At 37.4% G+C, this 14,616-nt stretch overlaps 1 protein-coding gene across 2 annotated transcripts in view; it reads right to left on the bottom strand.

Moving 5' to 3' along the window:
- The window catches only part of ANOS1 (anosmin 1), a 128,909-nt gene that overhangs the window by 58,550 nt on the left and 55,743 nt on the right, over positions 1-14,616 (bottom strand). For both annotated transcript variants that reach the window (XM_085052476.1, XM_085052468.1), the window contains exon 3: positions 2,541-2,603. In XM_085052476.1, the coding sequence (XP_084908602.1) occupies positions 2,541-2,603 (63 nt within the window). The remainder of the gene's footprint in view (positions 1-2,540; positions 2,604-14,616) is intronic.

The following is a 14,616-nucleotide window of genomic DNA, read 5'->3' as shown; positions in this document are numbered from 1 at the left end:
GTAAATGCTACTTCCTTGAGAAATCTAGTCCTAGATATTTAAGAAGTTGCTTCAATGCATAGGCATTTCATAGCATGTGTACTACTCAGAGGTTTGCAAGGTCCACTTAAAACTGTATTTAAGAAAGCATCTAGAACCCAGGGAGAATATTGTGTGTGACATGGAAACTACATTTCCTCTTTGTTTAGTTTGGTGCAGAACCAGCTAAAGGAATTCCCTCAGAGTGATTGGTGGAATTGCAGATGGGCAACCCCAGTGTTGTCTGTAGCTGACCTTTTTATTCTAGAGCAACCAAAAACCTCCCACCCTGACAGGTCTGATTTACAGCTTCCTAAGCCCACATAGAAGGTATAACCCACTCTCTAACCAACCACTCGTGTAACTTCTGAAGCTACTTCCATATTCAAATGTTTTACTTTCTTGTTTTTACTGTTCTCGTATTTCTGGCAAAATGAGGAAGACTTGGCTATTATGGAGGCCTAGGCGTTTCACAGACTATTTATTCTCCAAAGTCACTGTGGCCCAAGAATTTATCCCAACATTACCTCTCCCATCTTTTCACACAGAACAGTGCAGAATCTTTGAATCAGGCTTTCAAGGATGGATTTGGGTGTTACAGGCTTAACCAGACTAAATGTTGCAAAAAGGAGCAGTCTCTATGTCTCTTACTGACCCCAGTGATTCTTGGACAAGCATGCCTGCTGTTCTCCCAATTGGAATGCACCTGATGCCATGGTTAACCAGTTAAAAAGCTAAACGAGCAGGGAACTGAATTTATAGGGAAAAAAGAGGAATCAGATAAACTGTCCTCTTCTTCACACATAAGGTTCCCTTTAACATTCAATAATACAGTCATTTGGTAGATAAGAAGTAACATATGAAGCAGGGACTTTGAGAAACATAAAGCTAAATCGTTGCTTCCAGATTTCTTACAAAATACGAAGATTGAAAACACTCTCACAGGAAAACAGCCTCGTTTAACTCAATCAATGTCTGTGGAGTCCACATGAGTCTGAGAGAAAGGAAAGTGGTCCTGGGTTTTTGTGTTTGAAACTAATTTCAAATCCTAAAACATAACAAATTTGCAGCTACTTAATTAAAAATGTTATAGCTCCCTGAGGCATAATACGTCCTCAAGGCTTCTCCTCCTCACCCTATTTCACAGCTCATTTTTCAGTTAGCTGCTAAATGTGCTGCTCCTCATTATGGGCCTTTGAAGTTCTAAATTTAGCTTTAACCACAAAACACTAATCAAAGAAGGATGCTCACTGTTTTTAACTACAATAGAACAGTGTTCTACAAATGTTTTCCTTTTAAACCAATTTTATACATATTTTCACCCATATCTGGAAACATACAGTCTGAGTGAAGAGCAATATACAAGAACAACATAAATTAGATCCACTAAAACTGCTTTACTACAGTATTCTAGAATTTTGTATATAAAAGAGTAGCAAATAATCTGAGTTAAAACACTCTTACAAGGCTTGTTTTCATGAGAAACTTCTACTTTGTCTTCTGCTATAACTGCATAGATCAGTAAGTCAGTAATCCCTATTAACATATTGTTGCATCTAAATTTTTTTTTTAGTTGAATTTACAGCTTTTCTTAATCATCTTCACGGTGTTTAAAATCATTTAAACATAGGACATTCTCTTATACCAGAAAAAGAGTGTCCACACTAAAGAGAGAGGAGTTAAATCAGTGTATCAGTGAGATCAGTATACCAGTTAAGGTCACTTCTGTTTTTTTAACAGGAAAAGATTAAAATCTTTATAATAATTGATTTTCATAGACTTGAATATATTTGTATCTTCATATTGATTTATTTATAATAAAGCAATTTTCTATTGAGATGATATTTCCATTTTGAACTACAAAAAACTTAAGAACTGAAACAGATAACTTCCACCAACTCAGAGCCATGTTTCAAATCCAATTAAAAATATCCTTTTGTTCTAGTTTGACTGATTCAGGTTTGCTTCTTCACAGATTATTCTGATAGATGGTTCAAAAACAGTTTTCAAAATATTTGTTCCTGAATAATTACATATTTTGATATTAGTCTTCTGAACTTTAATCCAGTTACCCCTGGATAACAAGTCTTTTAGAAATCAGACTGACTTTCACATACAGAAAAGTCATCTGTTCTAGCTATACTGTACAAGGATTTTTCACACAAGGACATTTTATCTTTTAAACAAAGATTGTTTTTCTTACACATGGCACAAAAAGACAGAAGGGCAAGTGGCAGAAATAGCATCTTACAGAAGGGATGTAACAGCACCTTTTGAAAGATGCTATGTAAGTGTGACTGTATCAAGTCTTTAAAGTACAAGTTGAGATAAATCACTTGGTCAGAAAAAAAACCCTTTTTAACTCAAAATTAATATGGCTACATTGTTATATGTGTATCCTTTCAAATGAAGGCAAATGCTGTAAAAATACCATGGTTTTCAGCTGTCTCCTTGAAGCTAATAATTTAAATTAAAGAGACTGCCAGAACAAAGCGAGAAAGCGTGCCCTTGGGCTGACCTACCTCACAGAAGCTTTGGCAATGGTTTTTCTTCAGGTCCCAAGACTCTTTGCAGGGCTCCAGGCACTAGGAAGAATCAGGAGGCAGAGAAGTGTCAGAAGGAGAATGAAATAAACAACCACAAATAACCTTATTTCTGCTCCAGTTTTTCAGCCCACAGGAAGTTAATAATCCACTTCTCCTGGGAATAACATTGTGTCATTGAGTCATGGTGTCAGAGCAAGGTCATGACAAGTCATGGTTAGAATACAAGAAATAATTTCAGTATTTCTTACAGTACAAGGCAATTGACTCACTTGTTTATTATGCCATCCTATTTTCCGACTTATTGGATGTAGGTCTTAATACCATTTAACACTATGTTCCTGGATCACAGAGACAATGTCAAAAGCATTACTCTAAACTACAGAAAGTGAAATCTTCTCCTCAATGACCAGCCTAAAGATTAGACAGGTGCAATGCCTTCCCAAGCATGAAAACATTTCATCAAGCTATGAAGTAAACTCAGCAGAGGTTTAAACACTAGTTCTGTATAAATAGACAATGTTCACTGGTCTGTTAGCAAAACCACTTTATTTCAAGTACCATATTATCATTACTTCACCTTCAACCTCTACTGCAATGATTATACAGAGAGCTGAGATTCAAACTCTGCCAGAGCTAAGCTTCTCAGCACAGCATAAAGAAAAATCATATTGTTAAGAGCTTTTACAACAGCTGAAACATAAATTCAGGTTCACATCAAGAAGCCTTTTCTCTTCCTTTGTTAGACACAAGATATTGGAAAATACTGGCATTGTTGGGAGTTAATAACACCTACTCCTTCTGGTAATAGTGGAAAAATACTTACTGTACCAAAAAGAAGGGCCTTTGACATGCAATGCAGTATTTATGTAATTTCCTCCTATGCATAATATTAGATTGGATCAATACACATTTATGCTATTCAAAATCAAACATAATTACATATAGGCTGCACCTCTGTGGTACACCTGTATAATTATTGTCATAAAAACAATAGTGTTTTAAAAATTAAGCTTTTTTCTTACTAGCAATAAAGCCAAAAAATGTAATAAAATCATTAGTCACAGAGGTTACATATTTCAGGAACAAAAAAATACCATTTAAGCATTTTCTTTATATATATTTTTTTTTTTCCCTTGGTATTATAGACTCAGTTTCTAGCTCTTCAAAATTCACAATGTGGTGTATACAGAGCAATTAGAAGGATACATTGTAAAATGTCACTGAAGTCAGTAAATTCAATTAATTCCAGTGTCATTCCTCCTCTGGTACAGATACTGCACATTCAAGCCCAATTCCACTGTCATGTCATTTGACAACTCTCACATTCATGGGATTTAGTCCAAAAATTACTATGGTATAAGTGGATTAAAGATGAAATGAGAGACATTTTAACCACTCTGGGACTTTGTCAGTGATGTCCAAGACGGCCAGGTTTGTTCCAGGTGTTTGCACCACTCTTTATCTGCAGTGTAAGCAAGGATCCAGCTTTGGAGCCAATCCAGCTATTGCTGTTTCAACAATTGCTCAGGACAGCCCAGGTTACTTTCTCTGGACCCCAGCAGCTCCAGCCTAAGGGCAGGCAGAGACCATGAGCATCTTGGAAGGGAAGATGGACAAAATGAACCAGGGATGAGCAGTATCCTGCAATCCAGCAGCTCTCAGAGCATGTCAAGGAAAGCCGATGATGGAGCCTGTCATGAGGCCTGCATAGGCTCTTACAGACTCTGATTAGGGTACACCCTTAATTAAATAGTTAAATAAACAAAAAATCTCCATGCTTGGGAGTGCTCAGAGCACTGGGCTAGCCTGGCACCAAGGGCAGCTGCAGAGCTGCCTGACTGCCTTTACTGGAGCTGAACCATTGTACCCTGTTGGGTGAAGAGTAACTGCGAGCAGACAGAAATGTTGCCAATAGAAGATTTGGAACTGTCTTGCTAAAAAGTTTGTTCTTTAGATAGTTATTAACCTTGCAATAGCAAAGATGAGAACACCTCACAAACACAGGTCTGTACATTTATCCACTTGGCTAACCTATTATGACATTCCCCTAAAGTGGGAAGCTGGAAACACTGAAAGCTTGGATCCCAGTCTCACCTTTGAGTCCTTGACTTAAAATGTTGATGAGCTGAGATCTTGAGATCCCTCCCACTGACTGGTGACCTGATTCAGGATAAGGAGGTATCTAGACAAAGCAGCAGCTGACAGCTGGTTTGGGCTCTACTTTATCTAATAAAAAATACACCTTGCAGACACAGACACCTGCCCACAGAGGCTAAGCTTAGGCATGTAGCTGGCAGACCTCCAGCAGGCAGCAGGGCAGTGGCACAGGGAGCATCCAAGCAATCCACTTGACATTTGCCACTGGCCCCTTGGAGCCAGCACTGACCCTGGCCTGGCACCACACATGCCATCTGCACTGCTGAGGCAGGATGGGATGTGAAACACAGCACTGAACATTATGGGGCCAGTGGCACTCATCAGATAATGATGGGTATCAATCACATCAACCTTGATAACTCAAATCCTCCCCAGTGCTTAAAACCGGATGTTGGAGGCTTTCTGTCTTTGTCCAGACTGCTGCAGAGTTGTTACTCAGTACTAAACAATTGTATCAAAACCCAGAAGAACTGCTAATTGAATGCACCCCAGTATTTGTCATCCTTCAGAATTTGGGGGATATATATGCACACACTCATAGGTACAATTCTATATATAACATGAGATAATACTACAGGCCTGTTGATATTTAGACTGCACAAAATTAGAAATGAGCAAAAATATGGCTTCATTTGGGGAAAAAGGGTTGTGATTGCTTTAAAATATTTTGCATTGTATTTTTTAATTCATCTTCTTTTAAAAAATTTGCATTTAAGGACCACGTTAGAGTATTCTTTTCTGTTCTAATTTTTAATCTATAAATAAAACAACCAGGAGATTAGCATATGATGCATGCCATTTACATTAGTTAGTAAAGGGATTTTCAAAATAAGTCTACTAACACTTTTGTTGAGGAAGTTATACGTTTGACCTGAATGGGAGAGAATTACACCAACACAGCACTTTTCAAAATCTAATGAATTGCAAACCATCATTTAAGTACTGAAACACATATTTATTAAAATACTATATATTTATTAAAATATTTAAATTAAATGGCTGCATATAACATATTTTTAACTATTTAAACAGAGAAAAAGTTATTTCAGAGTAGAAGAGACTACCCACAGTAGTCTACTTTTGTAAAAAAAGGCTTTTTCCTTCATCAGAGTAGAAATCAAGTCATATGCAAACTGTTGTAAAAACCATGGAACCTACGTGTAACAGCTGGTATGTAATTATTCTTTTCATTATCATTCACTATTCCCACTGCTCTCAACAGCAAGGTCAGAAATGAATGGCTTATGTTTACAACATCTATATAATATAAGTGCTTTGCTATGCTGTCCTATGGAACTTAAATTATCTTAGATGGTTGGGGAAAAAAAAAAAAGGAACAAAACACCTTTCACTGTATAGTCTTCTAATAACTGGCCATGTCATGAGGATAAGTACTTGAAAAAAGCAAGTGCTCACTATCAGGCACTAAGCAGAGAACATTCTTAGGGTCAGGAACTTACCCAAAGTCAAAGGAGATTATCAAAGTGTTCGTCAGTCCTAGTGAGAATCATTTTGCGATGGGTACATTTAAACATACAACTGCACCCAATGGAAGCACAAGAAAAGTGATTTTGAATCTGTAAGCCTCAGTATAGTGGCAGTAAACAGAATGAAAAACAGAAACAGACAGCAAGAGAGAAATAACTATTTTCATATTTAGGTTTTTCTAATCTTCATCTTTCTGTTTCTCAAAAATCAGACTGTGAGATGTTTGAAGAACACTAAATGCACAGCTATATCTTTACCTAGTTCAAACCAATTAATAGCCTGTTAGTTTGGTGAAAAATATTAGGACTCTGGCTGCCCATCTCAGGAATGTACATCATTTTTGTCAATACATTTTATGAAAGTCTATTTATGCATTTGTCTCTCAACTTCCTGTGTTAATTCATGTCTTACTACACTTTTAGATGGGTATAGATTCAAGGCAAATTGCTTGCATTCCGCATATAAAAATGGAAGAAGTGTTTGCTTCTGAAACTGAAGTTGGACACACTTTTTAAAGATCCCAGTTCTAGTTTTTTTTAATCTCCAGTTTATATCTCTTACCAGCACTAAGATATGGGCTGTCTACTCACCCAGAACACACAGGTGTGACTGTATGTTACAAAATTAAAAGCTCAGGTAAACAGAACTATATGCAGTGAGAATTTAAAGAGTGAAGAATCCTACACAGGCATGTAGGTAAATCTCATTTCCACAGTGGATCATTCCTGATGCTCTCTAAAACCCACAGTCAAGAGCTTGAAAGATTAAAAGGATTCACATGAGCACAGCTCCCTGTGAGTGGCTCATGGTATCACAGGGTATTGCACTCAGCTTTTGGGCACCTTTCTTAGTGAGCAGGTGCTGAAGGTGATACACTGCAGTGCTTCAGGTGTAAGAAATTTCAGGTGTTCATACATCCTACCAGGTCAGGCACCCACTGTACACATCTATCTTGTTTAAAATAAGTCATTAGAAGTAGAGCTGACCTTAAAATCAGTCAGTTACTCAGGCTGAAAAAAATCCATGAACCCAAAGAGAGGGGTCCAACTGCAGAATCAGTAGCTGTCATATTAGCTTGTAGGTTGATATATGCTGTTCAAGAAGCCTCTGAGCATTTTGTGAGATCCATTTTACACCAAGTCATTCCCTTGCTTCTCTCTCTTTTCCCTCTCCTCCCTCATTAGCAGAATGAATCATCAAAGCACTAGTCATTGACTTTCTAGAACTCAATGTGACATTTTAGCTCTGTGCTGGTTTCATCTGGGATAGAGTTAATTTTCTTCACAGTAGCTAGTACAGGATATGCTTTGGATTTTTCCTGGAAGCAGTGTGGATAACACAGGGATGGTTCTGCTGCTACTGAGCAGTGCTTACATACAGCATCAAGGCTTTTTCTGCTCCTCACCCCATCCCACCAGCAAGGGGGCTGGGGGTGCACAAGGAGCTGGGAGGGGACACAGCTGGGACAGTTGATCCACACTAACCCAAGGGATATCTTACACCATATGGCATCATGCTCAGCACATAATGATGGGGGAAAGAGAAGGAAGGGGAGGTGTTCAGAGTGATGCCATTTGTCCTCCCAAGTCACTGTCACATGTCACAGGAAGCCTGGCTTTCCTGAAGATGGCTGAACATCTGCCTGCTAATGGTAAGCAGTGAATGAATTTATTGTTTTGCTTTGCTCAGATGTACAACTTTTACTTTACCTATCAAACTGTCTTTATCTCAAACTACAGGTTTTATCACTTTTACTCTTTTGATTCTCTACCCCCATCCCATCATGGAAGGAATTGAGTGAGAGGCTGCATGGGGCTTAGTTGTCAGCTCGGTTTAAAGCACAACCAACTCCTAAAATTCAGTTACATTTAATGTGGACTGGGAGAGGTTTATATGTCTTCAAAACTTTGAAAGCCTAATAGCAACAACTGTGAAACATATTCTTTTGTGTAAAATAGTAGTTTCATGTGGCTACCTGGAGTTTCTCCTCTGTATATGTTACAGAGGTTCTCATGAGAATCACACTACTAATATATTTCCTTTGTAACTGAATAAACAAAAGGGTTAAATGACAGAGAATGGTTCCCTGTCTGTGTTGCCTGTTTTCTCTCCTGTAGGTCAGTGAGCATCATGATTTGGTGAAAAGGAGTGATTTTGTATTCGAGGATCAAGTCTTAATTAAATTAGTTACAGCTGGGGTTATTCTGTGACATTATCATGTACACTGGGAACCCAGCTGATACTGTCTGAAAGTATTGCTAATTGTAGAGATGGTTTTGAATGAAAGCCAGATCTTAGGTTTTAAATAGTTAGGGGGTTTTAGATTTCCCGAAATGTATTTTTTGTGTTCTATATCAATGGCATCCTGATGTGGATTGTGGAGGGATAGATGATAAGGAACAGGTTACTAATGTGGAATTTATCATCTGCAAGTACTATTTTATTGTAATTAATAAATGTATATATATATAAAAACCAGAAATCCTTCATTTGTAACCTATATTCAGACAGTGTAATCTTATGTTTTAGAACTAACGATTGCTTTGTATTTTTTAGAAGTCTACTGCTCAGAACAAAGAAACAACAAAATGGCTGGCACAGGAATTAAGGGAATGGTGTCTCTGTTGGAGGTGCAGTTACAGCTACCTTAACTATTCTGAATCATCAACAACTCTAAGGTAAAACAATGCAGCACAAACCTCCAGAGTCCTACAGTAGCAATTAGGAACTGATAGGGACAAGGAACAGCAGCCACATGGCCACACACCATCACATATTGTAACACATCACACAAGGGTGCACCTGCAGGTTGGCATTAATCTGAGGTAAACACCCTGAGAGACTTTTCTGGTTAATGCACATGGGACCTCATGCAAAGCAACTTGACACTAGAAGTACCAAGGGTTAGGTTGTAGGAATACAGCATTTTGTGTTGAGTTCTAACATCTAAACATAAGAGGGAGTACAAGCTACTTAGCACAGATCTTAGTCAACAGGAATAAGAATTGCATTTACGGGAAGATTTTGTAATACCCCTTATGAAAAGAGTAACAAAACTGTATAACAGAGACACAAAACATATTATATATGCAACTGAGTTCTATTTTTAATGATTTCTATCTAAGTAGGATGACATATACAACCTGCAGTCGAAATTTGGAATTTAAGACATAGCACTTACTTTAGATGGTAAGAAATAATTTTTAAAACTAATACTTTAAAAAATTTCTAAGCCAATACTAAAAGATTCTGGTTTCACATCCAAGAAATGTACCCTCAATAAATGGAAAGTGTTTCTGCAGATGGGACATTCAGTGTCTCATAGCAGACCACTACAACCTTCACTTCACCAAGCCAGGCAGAATATAGCTATAGTATTTTCCAATTACAAATTCTAAAGGACATTGAAAAAAAAGTTCAAAATAATATCCAGATAAGTAAGAGAAAGACAATTCACTGACACATTTCTTTGAAGCTCTGTTTTGCTACTTTAGCAGAGATGTGGTCAAAACCTTGACTACAGCTCTGTTCACTCAGCCTCTTACAAGGCTTAGAAACACAGGCAGTGAAGCAAACTACAGCATTTTTAGGTGCAACTGTCTCCTATCTTTTATCAGCACTTCAGAGTGTGGTCCAATCATTCAAATGGTTATTTCAGAGCAGAATGGAACATTTCTGAGAAATTCAACTGGGTGCAAAGTTGAGCAGCATAGTTTAAACTGCTATAGCAAATAGCTGCATTTGATGTGTATTTATTTTACTTGGGTGTGGAGGGACTGAAAGCACACACATGGACAGGCATTACCACTCTACAGTTGTGCAAACTTACTAGTATCAAATTAGGACTTAGAGTAAAGGAAATATTCAGAAGAGCCAATTGTTGGTTATCTAACAAAAACATGAGCTTGAAACATTTATTTTTCCTAATTGCCCAGCTCATTTCAGTACACAACATCGGGGGTGCCAGCCTCACAATATTAACTGTTAGCAATTTGAGTTACTGAATACCTTCAATACCCTAAGCAAATAAAGGAAGGCTTATGACCTGCAGGATCTGACTAGGAACAGTACTAGTATTTCCTGAACAGAGATAGGAAAAGGGCTAGTCACAGTGTATCAGTTAAGTCTGTCACACCTTTACATATACAAAATAGCACTACTGGCTTTGTAACTAAAATTATGTCACCAGAAAGACCAAGACCATTGCCAAGAACTTCAGGTCAAATATTCTGGAAATCCATGTAGCCTTTGTTGTTAATTCCCAAAATTAAACAGAAAGCAAAAGCTGCCAGAAAAGTTGTATATGTACTAAAGGTGAGAATCACTGAAAGTGTGGAAAAAGAAAGAACTGTTTCATCATAAAATATTTGGAAAATAAATTACTATAAAAAAGGGGGAAGCATATCATCACACTGTAGCTGAAATGCACCAGTTTCAACTACAACCCTTTTAGAGTGAAAACAACTTTCAACACTGACAGCTTGGTATCTATCTGTATAGCTTATTTGTCTGGCACGTCAAATTTAGCCAGCAGAACTGTTTGTTTGAAAGGATAGAATAATCCTAGGACTCTGTTCATGTTTCTGTTCTTTGTTGCCAAGTCAAAATCATGGCCATCGATGTCAACAGAAAATTGGCTCCCAAACCTCAGCTCATTCCTGATCAGCTCTTCTCAAAATTTGTTTACAGGGTTCTGTAACAGCATACAAAACTGAGACACATACTTTCTTCTCTTTTCCTGCCTCATAGCCTAAAGCTTAACAGGCACTGAAGAACAATATTGGTCTTACTTTGCCCAACTTTGAAACATGGAATTGAACTTAAATCTCCTACACTCAAGATGAATCTCCTAAACATAGAGTATTTGATGCAGCCTTCTCTCTCTTGTTGTAGCAACTGTATAAGCAATGAGTTTTTCTCTAGACAACAGCCTCAAATGTCAACTTCTCACCATGAAGGGGTATGCCCTAGCAGCATTTCTGATCCTCCTGGAGTTTTTTTTTAAATGTTTTTGATAGGTACAAATATTTTGGCTCTTTCTCAGTGCAATAGCTATCCCACCAACACTTTTTAGCTACAGAGGTAACACTCTTTCACACTTTTTTTTCCACATCTTTGATTCATCTACCAACCTACTCTGTACTTAAAATTGTTGTTTTAATTATCCCTACTCAAACTGTTGCCTCAAAGATCATTCCCCTATCCTTCTGTTGCCTTGCTTCTATGTGCTGAATCAAGTGCCACTTAGGTCAGATTTTTTCAAATTTCTTCCGAGCCCTTATTCTAAATCTCCACATTCTGAGTTTTCACCTGTCAGGATACAAGGTACAGCATTGGTGAAATGCTATGAAGCAGCAAGTCAAGCCTGGAGCACTAGTGCACACACAAAATATATTTTGCAGCAAAGTGCATAAATTATTTTAAATAAAACTAAGAGTGATACACTTTAAAAATGTTGAGAAGCTCTCTGTAATAGAGTCCTTCTGACAGTGGCAATAGTTTTAATTGCTTAGTGCCTTCCTGTTTCTTTCTGTGCTGTTGCTCACACACAGAATTCTTTGGCAGCGTAGCTACTGTATTAATTACCAATGAAATGAGCTCCCTGAATTAAACAACATTAGCAGTTTTACTTCTCCGTCTGAAACTTCTTTCTCCAGGCTACAGTCCTGCAGTGCAGTTTACCAATAAAGTGATTTGTCATGTCTGCATCTGTTTCACCAATCTATCATAGATCAGCCATGCTAACTTCTCCTTTCTGCTTTTAAAACTTCTCCCAGATTGCACCTGGAACTTAACAGTAAGCAACACAGCAAGAAAATTTCCACCTGTATGTCCCTACTGTTTCTAGGCCACTGTTCCCTGACAGCATTTCCATGCAGATAGAGTCAAAATAACAGTAATATTTACTGCTAACAACATGGGGCTGCAAAACGTAATAGCTTTTCTCTTCCAGACATTAGAATTGTGGATGGACTTTCACCAGTTGTTTCCAGCAGTAGTGATAGTGCTCAGCCCATGGATAACTTTATGGTTGCACTTGATGACCTTAAAGGTCTATTCCAACATAAATGATTCTATGATTCTATAAAAAAAGAAGCTCATCTTGTGTTCTAAAATGTCTCTCTCATAAACTGGCTCCTAATTTTCTAATAGTTGACCATTTACTTTAGTGATTGCATAATACTTTTAAAGTAAAAGTGAGCATAAATATTTTGACACTTTATATATGTAGAGAATTTCCATTGAGAAAACATCATTCTTTTAATTTTAAACAGACAAGGGAAAGCCTCTTCAAGCTGGCACTTTCCCCTTCCAATCTGTTACAAGGCAGCTTCAGAAAACCACACACAGTCTTGTTATAAACACCATCTTGCTGTGCAACTTAAAAGTGTCTGTCAGAGCAGTGCTGCTCTCTCCAAGCAAAGTCAAATTTTTTGTTGCCGTTTTATAAATGAGTTAAACTAGTGAACTCTTCTGATAACAGATGACTTGCCTTATACATCACCCTGCAAATTCACACATACATTTCTGAATGAGAGAGCCGCAACTAAATGTTCTTTTTGCTTGTATCCACCACAGTTCTATGGTTTTATAGACCACCGAACAATCAGAGACGACAAAAAAAAAGGGGGGCCCTCTTTGTCTAAATCGCTACTTTGTTTCTCTCCCCTGGCTTTCCATTTCCCTCCCAGCACTACCATCACCATCAGAAACGACATATTCCGCATTACTAAACAGCAAGAGCCATAGGGCTTTTCACTTCTAATTTCACGCCACAATAAAATGCAGTGGTTGTTTCACTGGGGGACCTGAAAAGCCTTCCTTTGTGAGGCTGCTCTGACGGTCAGGTTAAGTATCACACGCTGGCAGCAGGCATCTGTGCGTGCCTCTTCATGCAATTATGGCAAAAGGGGGAGGAAAAGGAACAGAAAAATAAAAAGGGAGGTTGTCTTGGAAAAAAAAAAAAATTAATCCCCTACTCTGAAGCATGCGATTCACATTCTATTGCTTGGCCTAAATAGTTTTAAATATATCTCTTGTCCATCTCATTGATAGACCAATCAATCTAATAATAGTAACTCTAGAAACTAGTTTTCAGTGTACTCACAAGTTATGCTTGTTGCTTTAATGGAAAATGTATTGACCTAAAGTCGACTGATGATACAAATATTTAAGAGGCAAGAAAAAAACCTCCAGAGAATAAATTTGGATTTTTTTTTTAATTTCAGAGTAAACCAGTGAAGATGATCAGCAATAAAAAACAAAAAATATGGCGTTCCTAAAAGCACTTTTAGAATTGCATTCTATTTATGTAATAGAAATATTGCTTAGTTCTGTAAAAGTAGGAGTTATAATTCCATTAATCCCAAGTACAATAGGAAGAAAAAAGAAAAAAGTTACAGGAAATTCTGAGAAGTTTTCTACAATTATCTTGGCTTTTTCAAAATATTCCCACTCTACACTGAATGTTTTTCTGTCCCATGTTTAGAATCTCTATTGTATTCATTGAACCTTTTGTGAAGAGACAATGTGAATCCTTTCACAACAATCTCTTCATGTATCTTTAGAGAATCTACTGAAACATTAAAATTACTAAAATTCTTTTCGTTTACGTGACAACTCATAAAATAAACACTGCTTGGAAATACGTTAAAGGTTAGATAACTTCACATATTAGTTGAGGGGGAAAAATGAAATATAAACAAAGGAACATAAAACAGCTATTTTGTTTCAAATTAATTCTTTTCAAGTTACTAAAACAATGGCTTCTCTCTTATTATTTTTCAATGCATGCTACACATGAGCAAGGAAGACTACACATCCATACTAAATTTCTTTATCTCTAATTGCTATGGGTTTTTAGGTTATGGTTATGTGATGAGCATAAGCAAATCTAAATCCATAATGCCAAAAGACAGACAGTACTGAACTGGTACTAGCTCCTACTAGCTACTCCTTTGCTGTAAATGTGCTAAAAGAGGCATTCCAGATGAAAAATTGACCAGTTTTTAGGTAGGCAAACTTTCCCATTCAGCTCACTCAGTAGTCTCATAAAAACTGGATGTCTGGGTTAGGGACCTGGGCAAAAATGCAAGAGAGAGGAGTCTGTAAACTCTCTTTAATAGAGAGTCTAAACTCATAACAGCCTAAACCAGGCATAAAACCACAGTCTAAAAAACAACTAATATCTGATTTTCCCTCCAAGGCTGAGTAATAAAGGTTAACATTATGGTGTTGAGAGGTAAGCAGGACAAACTGGCAGCTGAGTTAATAAATAAATAGTTCTGATTAAACTGTCATAGAACATGAACTGTTAAATCAAACCTCAGCCTTGTGCTGGAAGAATTGAGCTGGATACATTTTCCCTGCCCACAGTCTGGACAGACTCCTGGCCATTTCTACTTCC

The sequence above is a fragment of the Lichenostomus cassidix genome, chromosome 1, assembly GCF_008360975.1.
Source record: "Lichenostomus cassidix isolate B80296 chromosome 1, HeHo_3.0, whole genome shotgun sequence".
In the NCBI taxonomy this organism is placed as follows: Eukaryota; Metazoa; Chordata; class Aves; order Passeriformes; family Meliphagidae; genus Lichenostomus; species Lichenostomus cassidix.
This window is presented reverse-complemented; position numbering and strand designations above follow the sequence as displayed.